This window comes from Vanellus vanellus (genome assembly GCF_965231255.1).
Source record: "Vanellus vanellus genome assembly, chromosome: 18".
Lineage (NCBI taxonomy): Eukaryota > Metazoa > Chordata > Aves > Charadriiformes > Charadriidae > Vanellus > Vanellus vanellus.
This window is the reverse complement of record NC_138923.1, coordinates 4,347,119-4,369,349: the sequence shown is the minus strand read 5'-3', so window position 1 is coordinate 4,369,349 and position 22,231 is coordinate 4,347,119. Positions and strand designations below refer to the sequence as shown.

The 22,231-nt window shown below is 53.4% G+C and overlaps 1 protein-coding gene across 1 annotated transcript in view; it reads left to right on the top strand.

The window, feature by feature from the left end:
• ASTN2 (astrotactin 2) overlaps positions 1-22,231 on the top strand; it is a gene marked incomplete at its 5' end in the record, with an annotated part of 368,996 nt that overhangs the window by 140,264 nt on the left and 206,501 nt on the right. The window contains one exon of the mRNA XM_082492552.1: positions 11,290-11,457. Coding sequence (XP_082348678.1) covers positions 11,290-11,457 — 168 coding nt within the window. The remainder of the gene's footprint in view (positions 1-11,289; positions 11,458-22,231) is intronic.

Genomic DNA, 22,231 nt, shown 5'->3' with positions numbered 1-22,231 from the left:
AGGGGGGCTTAAACCATCACCCCGTGGCGGGGAGGGACTCCTCAGCGTTTTTGGAGTGGGATTCAGCCCTGCTCAGAGTGGTTTCTTCTTGGCCATGATGTGCATTCATAGGACGTTGCCTGCGCTGCAACACCCACAGAGCATGTGCTCTGCCCAGCCCCACCGCTCACCCTCGCTGCCTCGTTAGCCCCACTTCTATGTCTGCACCTAACGAACCTCGTGGGATGGGTGTTGTGTGCAGTGGGTCGATGTCCCCACGCTGATGTGCGAGGCCGCCTCTGCTCTGATCCCTGAGGATGCTCCTTAGCCACTGACTCTGGAAACTGCAGCCTAATCTCAAGGAATGGGGGCGATCCCGGGGGTCAAAGGTTGGTCCTTAAAGAAGCGAGGAGGAGAGCATCTACTTTGTGGTCTCAGCTTGGAGGAACTGAGCATCAGTGGAGATGTGAAAAAGGCATAACTTGAAACAAGGGACTTGTCTACTCCTTGACCTGTTTCTAAAAAGCTTTAAGAGTTGTCCAGGCTGCACGTAAGTATTCTGAAGTCTTCACGGATCATTATTCTGAGTAGCTGGAGAACAGAAACTCTTGGCGCTTGGCAAATGAGGCTGCTCGGGTGTCAACTCACGTCCCTTTGACATGGGCACTGGCCAGGTCATCGCTCGGACTGGGAGTTCACAGCTGGTTTTGGTACTTGCTGAAGGACAGCCAGGAAGGCAGTGGTGGAGATGGGACCCCAGCTTCCCGCTCCCCACCTGCGGTTCTGGCCCAGGGAAGACAGCGTGTCCTCGAAAAGGAAATAAAACAAAATGCAGTTTGACTGTGTAGAATGAAAGTGAAAAGCTGAGCCTGTGCTTGTCACCGGGAAAGGGGTGGCAATGCAAATTATGCAAATGCAGAGAACACTCGAATGGAAATGACAATGAAATACCAATAAAACAGATTAATATCCTGGAAACTGGGGGAAATGGGATGATCTCCAGTCCCGACTTAATGACTTTTCTAAAGAGAAAGTGGCAAGAGGACTGGTAAAAACGGTTTGGAGAAGAATTAAAATGAGCTTTGTAATGAAACTGTAAAATATAATTACAAACTGCAAAAACTTTTTTAATATTTTTTATGAGAAACAGTCAAATTCTTCACATAGAAGCAGCCAAGACGTTTTGCAGTGGCTATCACTTTTACTGAAATCTCATCATTTTATGCGATGGCGGAGTCCCTTGCCTGGGAAGAGAAAAGCTCTTAAAGTTGTCCCTTCTTTTTGAACAACGCCAAATCCCAAGGCAGCGCCCAACTGGCAGCAAAATATTATAAAACATTTAAAGACATTACAGAACTGAGGCAGGTTTGGGAGGCTTTAATGATCGCCGGGAAAAACGTGGCTGGGCTGTGTTTGCGGAGCCTTGGCACCGGGGGTCTTGATGCGGATGGAAAAGGGGGGGCTTGCTCCTCCCTGGGCAGCTCCTGGATGGGTTCAAAGGGGGTTGGCGTGGGCGTCCCCTCGTCAGCGGAGCTGCTGGCTTTGGCCCGGCCGAGGCTGGGGGCTTTGATGGGCCTGAGCACAGCCTCTCGCCTGGCGCCTGAGGGTGCGCACCGCGTCTCGTAAATGCTGCCACGCACTTAAAATACCCTCTTCCCCTACGCTCTCCTCTTCTGTGTTTCGCGTGCTGACTGGGCAGGGATGGGGCATTCACTGGAGCCGTTCCCGGGCGGGAGAAGGGTGCCCTCTCCTTTCTTTTCTGAAACGCGGTGTTTCAATAGATGCCGGTAGCCAAGGAAAATCTTAAAGCGGAGCAGCTACCAACACCTCTGCAGGAAAAGCCAAACAAAGACAGAGGCTGAAAGAAATCCCTCTCCTAGCAGATGCAAACTCGTCTTTGAAGGAAACTTTAAATAGATGCCAGCCAGCTCCAGCGCGCCAGGAGCCAAAGCCAAGTCGGGAAAAGGAGGGAGGAAAAAGCCCCACCAAATGTCTTCAGCCTCGGAGGAAAGCAGCTTTCCCCCTCTGCAGCCAGCAACGGCGTTAGAGACAGGAGCTCCTGGACACGCTGGAGTAGCAGGATGGGAACGGGGAGGGGAAGGACTGGGACCAGGAGCCAACTGGCAGCAAAGGCTGGGAAAATATATTCCAAGCAGCACTGTTAATAACCAGCCTGTCTCTGTCGCCCTTATTTCTCTCTCTCGGTTTGTTTTCATCCTTTTGTTCATTTGATGAGGTCCCCCCCCCGCCGGCTCCTCTCCCCTCTGAGCAATTACTGCCTGGTTTGCACAGCCGCTCTGCCTTCCTTTCCCGGGGCGGCCAAACCCGGGGAAGCCTGGCAGAGGCTACCATGGCTGGCAGAGACGGGATGGGGGCCACCGGCCTCCGAGGAATGCGTTGCTGCCTCTAAATCTCTTAGGATGCAACGGGGGGAGCATCCTGCCCTCCCTTCCGTGGCTCCGGGGCATCACGGTGCGGGGCAGCATCAGCCCGCGCTGAGCGGGAGGCACCGCTCTGATTTCGGAGGTGGCTCAGATTTATAGAAAGACTCGTAGTGGCTTTTATGAGGATATGGAAACACAAAGCATTATTTAGAGGAGCCTTAGCAGCGTCCAAGGGGGGAAGAAAGGAAAGAGAGCCCCTCCATCTGAGCAATAAAACCCCTTATGAATATGTGAGCCACTCAGCTCTGTACATTCAATAGTTGGGTGGTGGTTTTTTTTTTTTTTTTTCCTTTCTTGTAAGTAATCATTCAAAAAGTAGAGCTGCAGCAAGGGGAGCGGCTGGCAGGGAAGGCAGGGCTGGAGAAAGGTACCCTGGAGGACTCAGCCTGGAGTATGTCCTTGCTGCACAACAGTTTGAAATATGGTATCAATTAAAGCTTCCTATTTTTACAGCCTGCGAAGAGGTTATATATGGTGTGGGTGGATGTTTGTATCTGGATACTTTAGCGGGAGAGGTAGGTGAGATCCTCCGGTGCGTACAGAAGGAAGCAAGAGCTACATTTAGCTGGGGGCTTGTAGGGCTGCGTTTTATAAGTAGAAATAAAGTAAAGGGCATAAAAGCAGGTTTCTGTCACGTCAAAGACATCTTAGGGCGTTCGCACCCTCCATCCCTCCTCTTCTGCGACGTGTGCCGGAGGAGATGTGGTAATCCCTCAGTCTGCTGGGCTGGGGGCTGGCTGGTTGCCGGTGGTGAGGAGCGGTGTCCCCCTGCAGCCCGAGCCCCCCGCTGTCTGCGGCTGCCCTCCTGCCAGCGCCGCCGCCTTCCCCCCGGCTGGGCACGGCCCCGCAGGCAACGGGGGGAGCAGAGAGAACCCACTCCCACCCCGCGCAAAGCCCCGGAGAGCCGCGGGAGGTGGAATTGCCCCTGGAGAGCGTGCGTCGGGTTTGAGTGTCTGATGGGACGGCAGAGTCGGAGGAAGCTTTTCGTGGCTTCTTCTTTGTTTTCCTTTCAAGCTTCATGCATCTGCCCGTCTGAGCGGTGATGTTCTGTGGTTGTCACGCAGCTGATCAGTAATTGTTTCATCTGAAGATTATTTCCTACCTTCCCCCCACCACTCTTTCCTCCAAGACACCGGTGGAATTGGACGCTGCTATTAGCAGCTTGTGTTAATTTTCCCTGAAGATTGCCGGAGCTCGGCAGCCTGCAATTGTTGGACTCGCAACAACTTCTCATTTTGGTTTTAATTAAATGTGTTGCTTTAAATTGTTTGCTTTTGACATCTCCTGCTCAATCTTCTGCCGCCCTCAGAGGTGACCAGGCATTAGTTTGTGTCCTCAGGCGCTCAGCACGTGCTGCGCATGCGGCTGCAGGGAAATGAGCAGCGGGAGGTGGGGGCCCGGCTGCCTCCCCATTCCTTTTTACAGGAAGAAAAAGCTGGAGACCCTCTTTGATTTACACACGAAGCACCCCAGGTTTATACCAGAAGGATGGAGAAAGGGATCTGATCTCAAAGGTGTATCTCTGAGTTTTCAGAGGGATGCTGCCATTGGGGTCCCCCGTGCTCTCCACCCGGTCCCAGCCCCACCAGCCCCAACTGAAAGCAGCAGAGGGAATTTGCTGGCTTGAAATCCGTTTTTTCTTGTGCTGCTTTCTCCCCCTGGAGTCGTTCTGCTGCAGAGGTGCCTGTTTTGCTGCACGGGGACCTGGGTCAGGGCTTCGACAGAAGCGATGCTTTCCCTTTGCAGACTCGGTGCCAGGTCTGGCTGTCCCGGACCCCGCGTGTTTCTGGTAAGGCGGCCGTGTTTGGGGGGCAGCTTTACAGATTGCATGTAATTCCGTCAGCTCTTAATCACCGGGTCACCTCCGTGTCTGCGTTACAGCTCACTCCTGTTCCTGCGCCTGTTTGGCTGGCAAGAAAATGCGAGCAAATGGCTGCAGCATTACCAGACATGAACTCTAAATATTAACATCAATTTCTAAACTGTATCAGCGTGGATCAAAGGGATTCCAAGACGGTTTTACGGCGCGAACGCTCTTTGCATGAAGAACTAATGAGATTCTGGAGGCTGAAGTACATCGTGTTTTTCTCGTGCCTTTGACAGGCGTGTGATGCTCGGCTCTTCCCCGACCCTGTGCCTGCCGCAGCGCGCCCGCCGGCCGGGACAGCTCGGTTCGCAAGGGAAGGCAAACGCCTCATCCTTTTTCCTTTGCAGGATCCGTCGGAGCCAAGCAGGGGGAAAATGGCGTTGAGATTTGGATGGTGTCAGCAGGGGCCCGTTCAGAGCCGGGAGTTGTTGCATGCTGAGGGAGGCAGGATGCGCCCATCGCTGGGGAGGCGGCATCTCCCAGCGCCCGCTGAGCTTCTCCCAACAATTTAGCCTCTAATTTGGGAGTGGCGGTGAGGGGAGGCTGCAATCTTTGATCAACTAACCTGCTCCCTTCCTCGATGGAGGGATGCCAACGTTGGCTTCTGCATCTGCAGCGTGAGACCCTGCCTGCTTGCAGCACGGTGGTGGGTCAGGCTGGCTGATGCCACGCTGGCTTTTGAACCAGAATTCGTGGGATACCTGCAGCAGCAGCGATGCAGCGAGGATTTTTGGAGGCCGCGTAGCTGGCGAGGTGCTACTTCACTTTATCATTCTCTTACAAGGAGCGTTGCTGATGTGCGAGCTCTCGGTGGTAGCTCACCTTGGTCCCGTGGCGTATTAACTTTGTGTGCGCTGCCTTTTGGTTGTGTTTTCTGCTGGCCTGGGAGGATGTTTGGTCTTCGTGCTGGCTGAAAAATCTTCATTCACACACCCTTTATGTTTCTTAAAGCTTATCGTAACTCATCCGTCATATGCTCTGTGATGTGATTAGATTTAGGCTGGATTTCCCCAAACCCTAGTCCAACATCCAGAGAGCATCACTGAGAAAGAGCCCCGGGCTGGAGCGTGGGAGTTGGGAGATACGGAGCATTAAGGAGAAGCTTTTCTTTAGGAGTCTAATTTCCGTCTCAGCCATTGCTGGTCCAGACACCTACTGAGGATGGAGATGTGCTGTTACTAACGCCTGCGCAATTATATTGTCTAATAATGCCGTGGGAGGTCTCGTTGCAGCGTGAGCTTGACCACAAGGCAGGGGTGGGAAGATGCCATCTCGCTTGGGTTTGGGAAAAGGTGGCCAAGTCATCGCCTGCTGAATAAAGTTAAATCCGTGCGCTGTTTGTCAGAAGTTCAGCCCTGGCGAAATCATGACTGACTGCTAAGAAAGAAAACCCAAAGAAAGAGTCTGTCAGAATTATCAAGAAAGTGCAATTTAACAATTAAAATGTAACCCTGCTCCTCCCACGGGAAAGATGCTTCTAGTCTGAGCTGTAATTACATACAGATTTGTATCGCTAATTTGCTTCTGCTTTGCCAGAGTGGAAAAGCTCTGGCAGGATTGACGGCGTTTCTGAGGGCCGGAGGTCTCCGGGTTCGATCCTCAGCGGGTTGGGGAGCGCTGGCGGGAGCAGCCCGCGCGTGGGCTGTAGTTCATGTGCCGAAAATACATGCTTGAGTCAAGCACTGTACGCGGTACAAACTCTACGCGCTTCGGCTGATGGAAGAGTAAATGAAAGGCACATCTATAGGCTTTTGCTGTTTTAAAAAGTTGCTATCATAACTTTCTGGTTAGGCATTTCAGCTTGTTGAACAGAGAAACCATTTGAAAAACAAGATGAAGTGGATACCTTGAATTTTATCCCGGTGCGATACTATCCCTGGTTTCAATTTAGAATAAAGAATCAAGAGTTTGCCTTCGAAGAATTTAAATTATTGCAAAATTACTGAGTTTTGTGCTGAGCAGGAGTGGTAAAGCTGAGCATCGTGTTGGTCTGTGGGTGCGATCCTGCACCAAGCCTGGTTTGCTTGCTTCGGTCAGTAAATGTGTGTCCTGGAAATCTAACGGCTGGCCGGCTCTTCTGCATTTTCTGAAAGAAATTTAAGGAGCAGAAGTTTTCATTCCCTGGGACCAGGACAGGAGGGCGAGAGCTGATCAATGGAAGGAGCTGATAGGGGAGGAGTTGTCTCTTTGGGAAATGTTCTTTCAAGTTTAACAAGGGGAAAAAAAAAAAAGATCTCTAAAGAAATCAAATAGGTTTATTCTTTGTACCTATAGAATGGAGCAAGAAGGATAATCCTTCCTCTAGCGTTTAAAAAAAAAATAATTCTCTAACAGGATTATAATTGTACGATAGTATAGGGATGGTACATTAATAGCAACCTGTAGTATGACCTCCCGTGTCTTTCCAACAGAAAAAACTAATTTTAGATGAAAGGGAGTTTCGTTGGCCAAGATACAGCGAATGGACCAAAGAGGACAAAAAGAGCGGAGGGAGGAAGAAATAGAAATTCTTCAAAAAAAAATATTTTTTGATCTCTTCCCTTGAAAACAAGCAAGAGAGAGAGAAAGGAAAAGCCAAACCCTTTTGGCTGCCTTTTGGCTGCTTTGTTCTTTTCCCTTGTTAGTTATCTCATCTGAGCTGTTTTATCCTGTTGTGTTCTGGAAAATGATTTTTGAAATGTCAAAACTTCAAGCCTCTTTTGTCAAGGCTTAAGCAGTTTCACTGAACTTGCAAGGAAGACCCCAGCATGAGAGACATGAACTTTTGATGCTGCCTTAACTGATCTGGCTTTGATCAACGTTGGAGAAGGAGGCGGGGGGAAACACACGCATGCAAAAACCCAAACAAATCAATGCCCCAGAGTGCTGGTGGACCTCGTGGAGGCGGTTGTGTAGTTGTGTACTGATGTTCTCCACAGCACTGCAGTGCTACTCTCGTAAAGCCAACAGTGCTTGAGGGACATGTCCTACAACCGGGGGTTCCTGGGAGGTGGTGGTGGTGGATGGAGAGCTGTCATTTTGTTACTGTATTCATGTTTGGTTGATGGTTGCTTCACCTTGACACCTAAATGTCTCTGTTTAAGGGGGATTTCACCAAGCTTTTGAGTGAGAAGCTCAAAACTTGTGACTGGGAGGACACCTGGGAGGGGACAAGGTTGGCATTAGGGGACAGCAGGGTAGATGGTCTCTCCAAGTGTCTGCAGAGAGTTTCTCTGGGGGACCTCATAGTGGCCTTCCAGTATCTACAAGAAAGCTGAAGGGAACTTTTTGCAAGGGCACGTAGTGATAGGATGAGGGGTAATGGCTTCAAACCGGAAGAAGGGAGATTTAGATGAGATATCAGGAAGAAATGTTTCCCTGTGCGGGCGGTGAGCCCCTGGCGCAGGGTGCCCCGAGGAGCTGTGGCTGCCCCATCCCTGGAGGTGTTCAAGGCCGGGTTGGACGGGGCTGGGAGCAACCTGGGCTGGGGGGAGGTGGCCCTGCCCAGGGCAGGGGGGTGGGACTGGATGGCCTCTAAGGTCCCTTCCAACCTAAACCATTCTGTGATCTGCTCCCCAGGCTCCGTAGGCGGCGACTGTAGTTGTGCTTCAAGCTGGGTGCAGGTGTGGGGGCATTTCGGTGGGGTCTGAGGTCCTTGAGGCAGGTTTGCCGAGGGTGGTTGGGAGCAGGGTCTTCCCTGCACCACCCTAGCAGTGTGAGCCCCTCGGGTTCCCCATCACTCTCCTCCTTGACTTCCCTGCCGTGAGCGACTGCGTGTTGGTGGAAACAAGCCTGGCTGCTGTTCCCAGCAAGCTAAAAGACGTTTGAAATGGCTCCTGCTTAGAAAATGTTTGTTCTCGGTAGTTTCTAAAAGGATTTGATACTCAACCTGCCCTTTCTGGGCTTTTCAAGGTGGTTTTGATAAGTGTGCGCTGGAGACTTTTGAAAACTGTTTTCTATGTGTGGATTCTTTGAAAATAAAGAGAAAAATTGTGTGAAAAAAGCTTTGAAGTCTTCCGAATTTTAGCTTTCAAAATATTTGTAAAACGCCTTTTCCTGTTATTTTTTTTTTTCCCAGGCAAGCTATAAAGGGATCAAGGTTGGGATGTTTGTTTGTTTGTATTTTCAATGGGAGTGAAGATGGTGAGAGCATCTGTGAACATCTCTCAAAATCTTACCCAGCTGAGCTGCAACACACTCGGCTTCAGAGATGTGGGAAGTTTCCTTGCTGGAAGTTGTCCCCTCCCTCCTAGGAAGGAAGGAAAGTGTTTACAATTAACTAAAACCTTTAATTTCCCCAGGTTTGGGTTTGGTTTTATTTTTTTCTTGGACTGAAGTAGGAAAGCCTCCATTTTACACATGTTGAAGTCAGGGATTTTGGATTCAAATGTTTTCACTTCTGCTTTTTTTTTAAAAAAAAACTTTTTGATATTAAGGAGGATTTCTCAATCAGACTTACTAAAATCAAAATAAGTTAATTCATCTTGAAAATACCAGGACTTTTCTTTTTTAAGTTACGGTTGTGTTATATTTGGGAAGATCTTTTTCTGCACAGAAAATGGCAAAGCTTGATCAATTTGCAGATGCTTTCAAGCTGGCCAAATTCGGGGTTTATACATGGACACCGGACTGAGGCGTTATTGGCTCCTGGCCAGGCATCACGTTTTGGTGTTGATTTAGGAGGTGCTTTCCTAAATAGATGGTTTTGGGGTTTTTATACTTCCAGCAGCAAACGGGCTGGGTTATCCAAAGAAGGGGAAAATTGAGCAGCGAGGCCACGAATGTGCTTCCTCCTCCCGGAGGAGCTCAGCACATGGGACTGGTGGGGAGCTCCATTGCCCACCCCGACCACGGGGTCCCCTCCGGGTGGCAGCTCCTGGGCTAGGATGCTCTGCCAGCTCGAGTCACCTTCGTCTTCATGAATGCTAATTATATGACTATTTTATGTCTGATTTGCTTCTGTTCCTTTCAGGCTGGCTGTATTTTAACTAGAAGTGGGGTTCATTAAGTAGGGATTTAATCGAGAGCCGGTGGTTTCGCTCTTCAGTCTTTGGGTGCAGAGGGAGTTGTCTGTAGCTGAGCCTCGAAATGCGCTTCCGTGCTTCCCGAGGCTCGCTCTTTATTAGGCAACTGCAGGAGTACGGAAGAAGGCGAGATTGACAGGTTACTGCATAGACACGTAAATAGTAAACGCTCCCCATGGGTTCGTGATGCAGTTCTGTTCGGTAAAATAAACCGGCAATGGTTATCGTTGGTATTTAAAGCTATCTTTAAATATGCACAGAAGAAAAGAATGATAATGAGAAGTAAAATTACGTGGCTCTAAGGTACTTCTTTGTGCTCGGCGCTTCGATGCTTTCCACGGGTGCCGTGGAGCTCACCCGGCAACTTAGGGCTGCCCCGTGTCTGATTGAGATGTATCCTGCAGCCGTGGCGGTGCGGGCTCCTGCCTCGCTGCGGCTCCAGAGCAGCCGCATCCTGGATGTCTGATTTCCAGTCGCTCCCACAGTCAGTAGCTTGGCAGCCTCCGTTGGCGCCGAGCGTAGAGATGCGCCTGTGAATATGTTTCTGGTGTATAAACTACGTAAGTGTAGAAGATTTGGATTCATGTGAAATTAGGGCCCGGGTTTGTGCAGTGCCTCAAAACAGGGTTGCTCACCGGAATGCGTGAGTTCAAGCTTCGCCTTTTTTAACCTCTGCATGGATAAAGTGGCACGGGATGCGGTTTAGAAGGGCTCCTTCTTGCTAAAGCATCAGTGATTCTCTTCAAAAGGAAATGGGGAGTTTGTGTTCAGGCGTGGTCGTGTGGGGTGGTTGCTGCTGTGGGGTTTTTTGTCCTGCTTTTTTAATCTCTTGGCTTTCCTTGAGCTAAGACCTTAAGCAGTGCTTAGAAAAATAATGTCCCAGCCCTCTACTAAGAGATACCAGCCCTAAAGTTTCATGAAAATACCCCCCTGGATCTATAGACTTGCCTCCCGGGGTGACTGCTAAGAAGGATTTGAATCTTCAGATAGCGGTCGCAAATTTTACGTGTGTTTGCAAGTCCTGGCGCTTAGTGGGAGGATGGCTGGGGGTTCCTGGGCTCCCCTTGCCCGCTCCCCTTTCAAGGTTCTTCTCCCCTGGTTTTAGAGGCTTTTACCCCGGTAACTTTTGCAAAACACCACTTAATGGCAGAGGTGTTTTGGCTCCCCTCTGATCTGTGCGGCACTATTATGGAGGCAGTCTTATAATCAATGTAATTGAAGATCAGAGTTAATGAGGACCTCTGTGCCTGCAAAATCCCCCAAGCGATGCTGGGCCTCAGATGTTAGATAAGGAAATGATTGGGCTGAACTGAAAATCTATTTGGCTAATTAGATGATGCATATTCCCAGGTGCTGGTGGGGAAAAATACATTTCACAAAATAAAGAAACGTAAGATTTTGTAAGAAAAGAGTTTGGGCAGGAATTCACTTCTAACTCTCAGGAGGGAGAGGGCGAGGGAGCGTCTCTGGTACGAGACCGCTCAGAAGAGAAGTTGCGTGTCGGGCCAGTTCGCTCACCTTCAGGTAACGGAGTGAAGTGGGAGCAGCCCGCGCTGCCGCTGCCCCCGTGCTGCCGCTGCCCCCACGCACCCCGTGCCCGGCACCCGCGCGTCTCACGGGCACCTCCGCCGTCAGCTGGGGACGCGATGCTCCGGTCTGATGGATCAGAATAGTTACATCGGTCCGTGTTTCTGCAGAGATCTGGGAATTGAAGCCAGTGTCTTGTGATGCTGAGTGGGGGTAGGGGAATGTCTGGGCAGAGGGATGTCCCAGAGGGTGGACCGTTTGCTGGGGCACGTGCCTATGGAGAGGAATGGTCAAATGAAGTTTTCTGCATCCGAGTGGTGGTGAACGCGGTGTTATTTTACTAATCTCAGCATTGCGGCACCTCCTGAAGAGTAGAGTGTTCTGGTGTTGGGCCAAAACGCGTGTTTTGGGTTTTTTTTTATTTATTTCTTGTTACACTCACCTAACTCACTCTTTTCCCACCCTCCAGGCAGCAGCTTCGTTGTGAGCGAGGGGAGCTACTTGGACATCTCCGACTGGCTTAATCCAGCCAAGCTGTCCCTCTACTATCAGATCAATGCTACGTCCCCCTGGGTGCGAGACCTCTGTGGACAGAGGACCACTGATGCCTGTGAACAACTGTGTGACCAAGAGACAGGTAAGGGAGGCTGGGAAAGAGTGAAGACCTTGGAAGGCTTGGAGGTGGGAGGGAGAAGGTTTGTCTGTGGGTATTTCGATGCCCGCTCAACTCGCCTCTGCTTTAGCCTGGTGTTAGGCACGGGGGACCAAGAGGTACCAGCAGGGTCACACGGTGCTGACCCCCGACAGCCAAGTAGAAAGAAGGTGGGGATTTGAAATGGTGGAACTATCAGTTCTTTGGGGTGGCAGCTGCAGGCACATGGAGTTTATCTGCTTTTAAGTTGTGCTGTTTTGCTGTCCAGTTTGGAAATCCTACTCGTGAGCTTGCCCCATCTCCATCCCTTTTCTTTTTTGACCGTTCCGCCACAGAGCACCGCTTTTCCCATTCGTGCTCCTGCCTGATGGTCACCTAGGTCCCATCTCCTCCAATACTTCCTCGTGGAGCTGTGGAGTCTGTCTGCCGTCTTTCCTCAGCTGTAAATGGCGTTTTTGCTGAGCGCGTTCCGCTTGCACGCAACGGCCACCCCGTGAAGCAGCAGCCAGCCCTGCTGGGACTCTGAGGTGTGGAGCCGGGCAAAGGAGAAGCATCACCTTTCCTTCTGTCCTCTGTGCTTCTGAGTGACAAACGGGGATCTGGAGTGTGCAGTGGAACGCAGGAACAGCAAATGCGCAACTCGTGAATGAAAGCGTGGCGTCTGCGCGGGTGGGGAATATGTGACCCCAGCCAAGGGGTGGCCCGAAGGAGGTGACATCTCCTCAGCTTCTGTGGGTGACAGGACCTTGCACAGGAAGGTGGCTCAGGCATTGTGCTGTTTTTTTGTAACGTGGGGTGTGCCGTGTCCTCTGCAGCGGTGAGCGTTGCTCCTGCTCCCCGGTGCCTCGCCTCGGGTGGGACGCCTTCACGGTGGCGTGGAGACGAGTGGCCCCGTTGCTCTTGGCGTGCTCTGCAACTAAAGAGTTAGGGATGTTGGCTTCTGGTTTTTGCCAGGGGGTTTGACGAGGGATGGCTCACAGAGGAGAAGGCTTTTCTAAGCCTCCCACTGCCATGGACTGTGCTGTTGATACGTTAATAATAAGAGATCATCCAGAGTCACGAACCCACCGTGGGCTGGTGGGGGTGACCCTGTTCTCATCCTTCCCTGCTCAGCTGAGATGCAAATACTCAACTTGGTCTTAAACATACACTTTCCTCATCAAGACAATGTTGTCTTCTCAGTACTCCTCTTCCTCAAGGCTTGTCTGCGCGGAGGCACTGGCGGGCATCGCTGCAGCAGAACAGTTGCACTGGATGAATTCCCCGTGTAGACGAGGCCTGGGCATCACCCCCAGTCCCAAGGAGGGCTGGGAGGTGGCAGCAGCCACCTCAGCAGATGGAGATGGTACAGGAGGAGGCTCTTCTCATCCAGATGTCACAGAGCAGAAGGATGGTTTCAGGCATCAGCGAAATGCAGCCACCTCCGTGGGAGAGGGAAGATGTGTTCAGCTGTCCCCTGGTTCAGGGGAGGAGGAGAGAAAAAACTCTGCCTCCAGCAGAAACTGTGGGGAGACCGTATGGAGCCAGACCGTGACTTCCCTGCTGGAAGAGCCCTGCGGCTCCGCTCGCCAGCCCCACGCCGTCCTTGGCACTGAGCAGGGCTGGTTTCATCCTTGCATGGCCTCCGTTGCGAGGAGCGGCTGTTTTCCCGTGCCGGCCCAGCTGCTGCTCCCCCCGTGTCCCCGGCGTGCCGGAGCAGCTTGTCGCTCTCGCTGGCTGCCCCACGCTTGAGCAGGATGTGTCAGATCTCGTTTGCAGGGAAGGGAGCGACGCTCGTTAGCCCAGGAGGTGCTGTGCTCCGGCACCAGGCTGCATCCTAACCTCGCCAGCTGCTCTGCGGCTCCCGTCCCTGGTTCCCGTCCTCCCTGCTGTACCCGTGATGGGAGGTGAGGGCAGAACAGCCTTGATCTGAACCTTCAGGTTCCTCACCCGAAATCTGTCATTCCGCTTCTTCCCTCTCTCTCCAGCCTGGAAGTTCACACGCGGATAAAGCGAAAGCTTTCTCCTGTCTGTGCCAGTTGGATCCTCAGGGGTAGAGCAGGACTGGCCGCTGGGGCTGCTGGTTTTCAGCGCCTACGTCTAAGACCCCCTTAAGAGGTCTGAACTTCACAAGAGCCGAGTGACCACCCACTGAAAATTAGGCCTCTGGAAGTACCAATTTGACACCCTGCCCCAGGACATAGCCCCAGGCACCGCTTACGGTCATCGCCATCGAGCAGCCTTCGGCTGGTGAGGTGTTTGCGTGCCAGGCTGGGAGCAGACCGTAACCCCATGATACACTGCATGTATTTTTAGATTTATTTTTATTAATGTCGTTCTATTTTTAAGGGTGATTTATTTTTATCGCCGTGAGAGAGGCAAGCTTGTGGTTTTTACTATAGGACATAAATCCTGCGTAGATTTCAACCTTTTCAGGTCAGGGATTTTATCATCTCTCTGAGCATCCCAAGGGGTGGGTGCTGGGGGTTTCCCCTGCCCTCCGTGCTCTCGGGCTGGGTGAAGCATCCATGAAGAGGATGGACTGAGCTTTGTCCTGTCTGGAGGATGAAAGCCTTGAAGGGTTCCCCTGTGAGCAGCGGCAGGGACAGCCTTGAGGTCCTCCAGCGCATTTACAGCTAACCTGACTCCAGCCTTCCCCTTGGATCCCCCATCCGTGGCGGTGTGGATACAGCCTTGTCCCAAAGCGTCCTTGTGCCACGGTGTAGGCAGACCTCTGCAGGCAGGACTCATCCTCGGCAGCAGTGCCACAAGCTCCCGGCACGTTTGGGGAGAGGCCCCTGGGTCACGTATGCTCTGTCTGGTGAGACATGAGCTCTTACCCCTTCCCAGCTCGGAAGACCTCTTTTGGGCTGGAGTTTGAGATAAAATCTGTGCGTACGATGTGCTGACTCATGACTCCAGCCACCAAGTACTACTTCAGGATGAGTAATAATCCGCACTGAAAACTGAGGCTCTGAAACACTAGGAAATGCCAAAATACATTTTGCTTGCCTGACCTTAATTTGCCTTCCCTTGTGTCTTTACTGTGTGACTCACTCTTTAATTAAATGATTGCTGCCCTCCTGACAAATTTCAAACCCGCATTGCGAAGTACCAGCTCATCAGAGCTTTTCAGAGGGAGCACCAACATCTGCACATGAACGAAATGTCATCTTTCTCCTTCCCCCCTGCCTTGGAAACGGCCGAGCCGTTTGGGCTGACAGGACTGTACATAAAATAAATAAATGGATGCTGCAGAGCATCTTCCCCCTGCAGATATTACACAGTGGCCGTGCCCCAGCCGCCACGTCGGATGGGACAGGTACCTCTCCGGGGTCAGGACGCGGTCCTCGGCTGAAGAATTTCAGCCAAAACGCTCCATCCTTTTGGCAGCTGCTGATTTTGCTGCTTGAAGTGAGAACGGGGAAGGTTAGTCGTCTCCTGGGACTTCCCTCTGTATTTTCTATGGATGTGGAGTGCGATGCCAGTGCCACCGCTCATACCACACGCTGGGATACCTCTGGGTAAAATCCAGGCACGCTGCTTTATCCCTGGCCTCCCTTGCCAGCACCGGTAACATTTAGGAGAGCATCGGTTTTCGGCGACATATGCAAATTCTGATTTGTGAGCACAATTACCTGCTTTGTATGCACAAAACTGATTTCACTTGCACATTCTGCGGGCATCGCTTAAGAGACCTGCTGGAGAATCGGTCCCTTAGGGCCGAATGCTGGAAAAAACAGCCTCTGATTTTGTGCCGCCAGGCTTGCCGGAGCAGTGGCATAAATGAGATGGATAGCTACCTTGATTAGCAGGTGCAAATGCGTTGATTTTTTTTTTTTTTTCTTCCCCATCTATAAATCAGGGACTTCTCCATTGAAATTCTCTCCTTTGCATCCACAATTGATGGCACTCCCCCCAAAGCAATAGGCACGGGCTTGTAAGGACCAAATGAAATGTGGGTAGCGAAGGGTCTTTTCTGGAAATTGGCAGGAGGAAAAGAAAAAAAAAAAGAAAAAAGGTTTCCATCATCTTCCAAATGGGCTAGATTGTCACCAGAGCCACAGATGGTGTTTCTGTCCGGGTAGGACAGGGGTCTTGCGGGCAGGAGACAGATGAAAGTCATTTTTAAGCAAAGCCATTTTTTTAAAGGCAACCTGTTAAGGGGATTTGGAGGTTGCGGAGCTGAGCATGTAAATCAGGAGATGGCCAACCTTGGTGAGGGTGGCTTTGTGTTTATGAAAACAGCCGTTTTCTCCGATAGTTCAATTTAATATCGTGCAGCTTTTGCGCACATCAAGTAATGTTTGTTTGTTCTTGTGCACTTCTGCTGTTTTCGCTGTTAGAGGATCCTAGTGTCTTTATTGACTTAGACTTTTATAAGATGAGGTTCTATCTCTCTAAGGTATGTAGTTTAATAACTTGGTCAAAAACCATGTAATATACGATTTCTTTTCATGTGGCGGCACAGCTTGCCTTGTGCACCAAGCAGGGCAGGAGGCAGTTAACTCCCAAGCTAATTTAGCTTCGGGCTGAAGTGTTATACATAAACAGCAATCAAAATGCATGCCTGCAAGGGGGCTGAGTTAAGGTTATCGGTGCTGTCTTTACACTCTCATTTTCTGCCATTAGAGTGTTTAATCCGGCAGCTGCTAATGTTCTTGTAATGGCATTTCTGTGCTTGTCTAAAGACCAGGGAGAGGGGGGAAGAGGAATGAGTTTTGCTGTATGGAGCTGCTCCTGTGCCCACCTCCCTGTCTTGACCCGTCCCACCAGTGCTGCAGGAGGTGGCTTCTCACCCCTCCGTGGTCAGCGCTGGGACAGTGGTCACCCCAGAATCCCAGACTGGTGGGGGCTGGCAGGGCCCTCTGGAGCCCCCCCAGTGCCACCCCCCGCCAGAGCAGGGGCACCTCCAGCAGTGGCACAGGACACGTCCAGGCGGGTTTGGAATGGCTCCAGAGGGGGAGACTCCCCCCCTCTCTGGGCAGCTGTGCCAGTGCTCTGCCGCCCGCACAGGAGAGAAGTCCCTCCTCAGGTTGAGATGGAACTACCTATGGTCAAGTTTGTGCCTGTTACCTCCTGTCCTGTCACTGGGCACCGCTGGAAAAAGCCTGTTCCCATCCCCCCGGCACCCTCCCTTGAAGGATTGATAAGCGTTGATAAGATCCCCCCTCAGTCTTCTCTTCTCCAGACTAAAAAGCCCCGAGTCCCTCAGCCTTTCCTCGTAAGAAAGATGCTCCAGTCCCTTCATCATCTTTGTAGCCCTTTGCTGGACCCTCTCCAGCAGTTCCCTGTCCTTCTTGACCCGGGGAGCCCCAAACTGGACACAGTGCTCCAGATGTGGCCTCCCCAGGGCAGAGCAGAGGGGGAGGATGCTGGCCCTCAACCTGCTGGCCACACTCTTCTTGATGCCCCCCAGGATGCCATTGGCCTTCTTGGCCACCAGGGCACATTGCTGGCTCATGGGCATCCTGTTGGCCACCAGCACTCCCAGGGCCCTTTCCACAGAAGATGACAGCCATGGTACGGCGGACCACCCCTGGTCCACCCTCGGGACCTCTCAGTGCACCCTTGCACCAGCTGCGCACGCCTGCCCAGGGAGGGCTTCCTCGGCGGCTGAGCAGATGATAATGAGAATAAAATCCGTGCAGAGTGTAAACCCAGACACAGTCCTTGGAAGGTAAGCTTACGCTTAAGTGCCTTGATGGATCTGGGTGAAGAGGGTGACTTGCAGCAGGGGAGAGAGGAGGGGTAACTGTCAAATTAATCCAGGTTTTCCCTCCATATGCTGTGCCAGGTTGGCCGGGCAGGAGCTACCTTCCCTCTCTCGTTCCTCAAGAGCTAAATTGCTTTAACTGAAATTGCGTTTCTCGTCAGAATGAAGCAGAGACTCAGGGTCGGAAAGTGCCATCCCCGAAGGCCGGGGACAGCAGATAGCTAGGGCTAGAAGAGAAGCTCTTCAGAGAGTTTCACTGGGAGCCACCACCACTAGTGCGGTCGTTGGAGGAGCCACAGCCTCAGCTGGGGCCGAGCCCGACTCGAGGAGCTCGAGCATCTCTGAAGATGCTTCACTTCTTCATTGAAGTTGGGAATTTAATGAACTATTAAGACCCCTGTTCATCCTTACCTGTGCTTAAATTTTTCCGAATCTCTTTCTCAAAAGAGGCCCTCGCTCTGCCATCCCACAGGAGTGTAGCGAACTTTAGGGAAGAGTCTTATTGCAGGTATTTTTTTAACTTTTGTCTCATCCGTACCGCTATGGACAGGGAACCCTGGCTCCAGCCCTCGTGCAAACATGTGTCTTGCCCCGTCCCTGACAAGCTCACCCTTGTCATCGCCCCGCTGGGAGCTGCTCCTCTCATTATTTAGGCCAGGCTGCAGGCAGAGAAACTCCCGGCTGGAGGAGGACTTGGTGGCTGAGATGTCCTGTGTGGTTCCAGGGTTGGCGTTTCCCCGGTGGAGCAGCGGGAGGAAGGCTGGCAGCACGGAGAGGGGTTGCTGGGGGGGGGCCGTGGCACCTCCCCGCGGGTTGTCCCCGATGCACCCCGGTCTGCCTGCACGGGGGTTGCTGCAGGCAGGGAGGGAGATGGGCCGAGGCAGCGAGCATCACACATGGTTCGGAGACGGTGGTGGGGACCACTGGCCCACGCCGTGCCCCGGAGGGAGCCCTGCAGCCTCCCCTTGCCCCGAGGGTCTGCGGTGCTTCGCAGCGGCGAGGAGGAACAGGTTGGGAAAGATGCTTATGGGGTCACAGCATGGGCTTCAGGTGGCTGAAGGACACAGGGTTTGATTCACTGCCATCAAACTTTCTGTGGATTCTGGATGAAGAGGTGGTTTCTCCACCAGGAGCTCAGAAACCTTTTGCAAAGGATAAACGGGTGCAGGGCTTTCTCTGGCTCTGAGGCCTCAACAGCTTGTTCATGGGAGGTTGGTGGCCGTGGCTGTTGGAGGGATGGGGTGACTCGTCCATCTGTTGGTGGCTTGTGCCATGCAGCTGATGCTCAGGGCTGCTGCCGGTGGTCCTGGGCATTGCCACCACCTTGGAAGGGACATGTTTGGGGACAGCAGAGCTAGGGGCAGCACAGGGTGTCCCACATGGTGGCAGGAGGCAGCCTATGAGCTCAACATGGGAGCACCCAGGTCCTCTCTGCCCCCGTGGGGGCTCCTGGACAGCAGCTCTTGCTGCGGGCAGTGGTGACGAGGGCACATTGCCCTTGCTGAGCACCAAACTGGGGGCCAGGACAGCAGCGTGCGGGTGGGAGATACCATTTGCATCTGCCTTTGCTCCTGGTGAGGGCAGTCGGGCGGTACAGCTCGAGCTGCCGATGGGGACGAAGGCTTTGCATCCCCACCGCAGGGAAGGAGGGGGGACCCTCCAGTCCTCCCACCTCGGAGCAGGCTGGTAACCCTGGAGATGGCTCCACGCTCGCCCAGAAGAGAGGGGCTTTGTGCCGCGGCCCCGCAGCAAACAGTGGCGCAGTCAGGGCTGGCAGGGCGGGCAGCCGCCGCGCTCAACGGCCCCCTCTGTTCACCGAAAAACGCTTGGCCTCGGCTTGCTGCCCGGCACCCGCCTCCCTCTGCAGATCCTTTCTCCCCCCATGCTGTGGTGGGTGGAAGGAAGAAAAGCAAGAGGTGGTGTTGGAGGGATGGCTGTGCCGGAGCTCTCCCCGCCGCCGGGACACCAGCCGGGATGGGGACTCTGCGGGGAGGATGACCAAACTGGGTGGGGAAGCGGTGCTGCCGCTTCCCGGCTCACCGGCACTGAGGATGCTTTGCTGGAGCAGCCATGTCCCCCGGTGTGTGTCCCCAGGGAGGAGGGTCCACCCTTAGGTGCTACCCTGAAAAGCTGGGGCTGGCTTGTGCATCGCTCGGGGTGGGAGAGGCGGCCCCGAAGCAGGCGTGAGCATGTACATGCGGTGCTCACGCAGGTCAAAAGGCGCGTGCTTGTAGCCCTGCAGCCTCCGGGAACGGGCTGCCACCCCAGCTGGGCTTGGGACTTGTCGCCAGGACCGGGCTTTCGCGGCAGCGGCATGGCCACGGCACAGCAGGGCATCCCTCCAGGATGAAGGCAAACACCAGGGGTGGAGGTGCTGCTGTGGAGAAGGGAACCATGGACACCGGCAGCGGCAGGAGACGGGTGACAAGCCACAGGTTTGCTCCACCACTGCCAAATCCCCTCTGGCTCCTTAAATAAAAATGCCAATGACAGCAGAGAGCAGCTTCCCCAGGAGCACAGGGGCTCATGGAGCCTCCGCCGTGTGCTGCGCGCAGGGCGGGTGGATTAGTGGCATCTTGCAGTGTTGTCACCGTGGATCGCCTCTCGCCCTGACGGGGCGCACAGGATGGCCCTTGCACGCTGGCGGCTCGTCCCGCAGCCCTGCTCTGCTGCTCCCCGGGCAGAGCGCGGGCACGGCCACGGAGGATGCGGGTGCGGCACGAGACCCCCTTTCCCCTTTCAGGAGGAGCGGCAGCACAGTGCGGTGGGCAAAATGGAAGAATAGTTCTGCAACTTCCAGCTTAGATATTAAAAAAAAATAAGAGAGCTAAAGCCTCCAGCTGCGCTGGTCGGGATGCAGCAGGGGCCGTTTTCCTCCGCGTAGTTGGCTTTGCACCATGCCTGTGCCCCTGGAGGTGGTGAGCTCGGATGTGGTTCGCGTTAGATTCGTTTCCTTCAGGCATGAGCGAGCCTCAGCGTGGGCCAACCCCGAGCCAAACGCCACGGATGCTAACGATGGCTGCAGACTGCCCCAGCCCCTGCCCTTCTGCAGCTCCGGCTCTGAAGCCGGCGTGAAGCCTGGGCAACGTGAGGAGCCCTTCGCTCAGAAACAGGCAGAGGATGCTCTCGTCTGCGTGTGGAAACCGGGTCGATGTGTCCTTAACTTGCACCATTCCTCCAGGTCGGGCTCCAGATCCTTCTCTCCTCCCAGCTAAGGGCAGGGGCAGTGCCTGCAGCGCTGTGGGGGCCAAAGCGGGGCTGGGGCTGCGCCGCCGCTTCTCCGGGTGCCGCAGGCTGGGCTCCCCGCTCCCGCCCGTGCAGCAGCCCGATGCCTTGCTGCGCACGGCTCTGCGGGGCGCTTCGGGCTGAGCTGCCGGTAACCTCTTCCACCAGCCCCCACAGGGATGAAGGCACAGCAGGAGGGAGGTTGCAGGTGAGATGCGCCTGCAGCGTGTGGGGATGTGCTCTGCTGCTTCAGGCAAGGGTTCACTCTCCCCGAGGAGAAACTGGGGCAGAGACGCCGTGTCACCTGTAATTAGTCATGGCAACGCGGTCTTTGATGAGATTTTGTGCAAGTGGGGAGAGGGACGCAGGGGAGGATGGAGAGCTGCGGGTGCTGCTGCGTTCCCGTGGCCTCAGCTCTCCTCTCGCCCTCCCACGTCGCTGCAGTCATATGAACATCATACACTTTTTCTGAGCCTCTCGCTGGAGCTACGGTGTTGCATTTCCCATTTATGCATCTTCTCTCTGCAACCGCAGAGGTGTTTTGTTAAATAACACGTTGGACATATGACATGGGACCTCCAGAGCTGAGCGTGGGGATCTGCTGTCGCTAAAACTGCTATAAGAGGTCGACATTTGCCATGGATGATCTGACGTGATTTGTGAGGTTACGAATCCGAAGGAAGAGGAAGGACCGCGCGCACCTCTGTTTTTACCACGGGGCAGAGTGCGGGTTGGTGACTGTGGAAATAGGATGCTTGTCACGGGGGTCTGTCCATCCTGATTCATTTGTCCTCCCGCAGCAACCGAACGCTGCGCGGAGGCGTGGGCAGGACCTGTGGAAATTGCATCCAGCTTCAGGTGCGGTTATTTGTCAAACTTGGTTGTTTTAGTCAACTCTGGCTTTAAGCTCAGGTTGAATCTTAACTTAGCCCGAGCGATGCTGAGCGGATAACTTCACTCGTCTCAGAAGCGCGTGGGATTTTGTAGCTCTGAATGAGGGTGATGTTTTGGCTTTTGATGGTGTGGGGTTTTTTTAATGGTATGTGGAAATCTCTTTAGAAAATGCACTTATGCTAAAGAGGCGTTAAAGGTGCAGTGACGCCTGTTCCTGCCACTCCAGGGACTTCACCGGGTGTTCCTGGTCGGCGATTAGCCCTGCTGCCCCGGCGGGGGCTGGCTCAGCGTCGTACCCGGGAGGTTGGGGCCAGACTGAAAATACCGGAGCAGCTCAGGCGGCCAAAAAGAGAAGGGTGGATGCTGCTGGGGAGAGAGCAAAAGAGGAAAACCTGTAGGAGCACAGTAGGTTCTGCGGAGGTTTTTTGGAAACCCCACTAATTGCCTGTTTGTGGTTGTAGCTACAGAAATAGATCCTAAACCATCTGGCCCAGGGAGACGGAGTCCCGGCTCCTCCGGCAGACTGCAACGCTCAGCCCATCCCGCGCTGGGAGAATTCGTATCCAGTTTCTAAAACTCTGCCAAAAGTGTGCAGATCTCCCTGGAGAAGGCTGGTCCCGAGTGGTCCCGGTGAGGGGCAGGTACCCGCAGTCTCCGTGCCCTGGGTGGCTTTTCCCGGGTGTCCCCCCCTCTCCGCCGCCCCGGATCTCCCCCTCAGCCGGCACCGCCGTTTGCCCTCTCGCTTACTGAAATAAACCTCCCAATAAAGCCTCAAGCACCGGCTGTAGCTGTTGAAACTCCAGGATTGGAGTCGATAAAATCAATATTTCTGCAGGTTGATAGAGTTTCTCCTCCCGACACCAAACTAACGGAGCAGTAAACAAACCGGCGGACAAAATAAACCCTCCTGCGCCGGCGGGAAAGGGGTTCACCGCCCGGCACCTC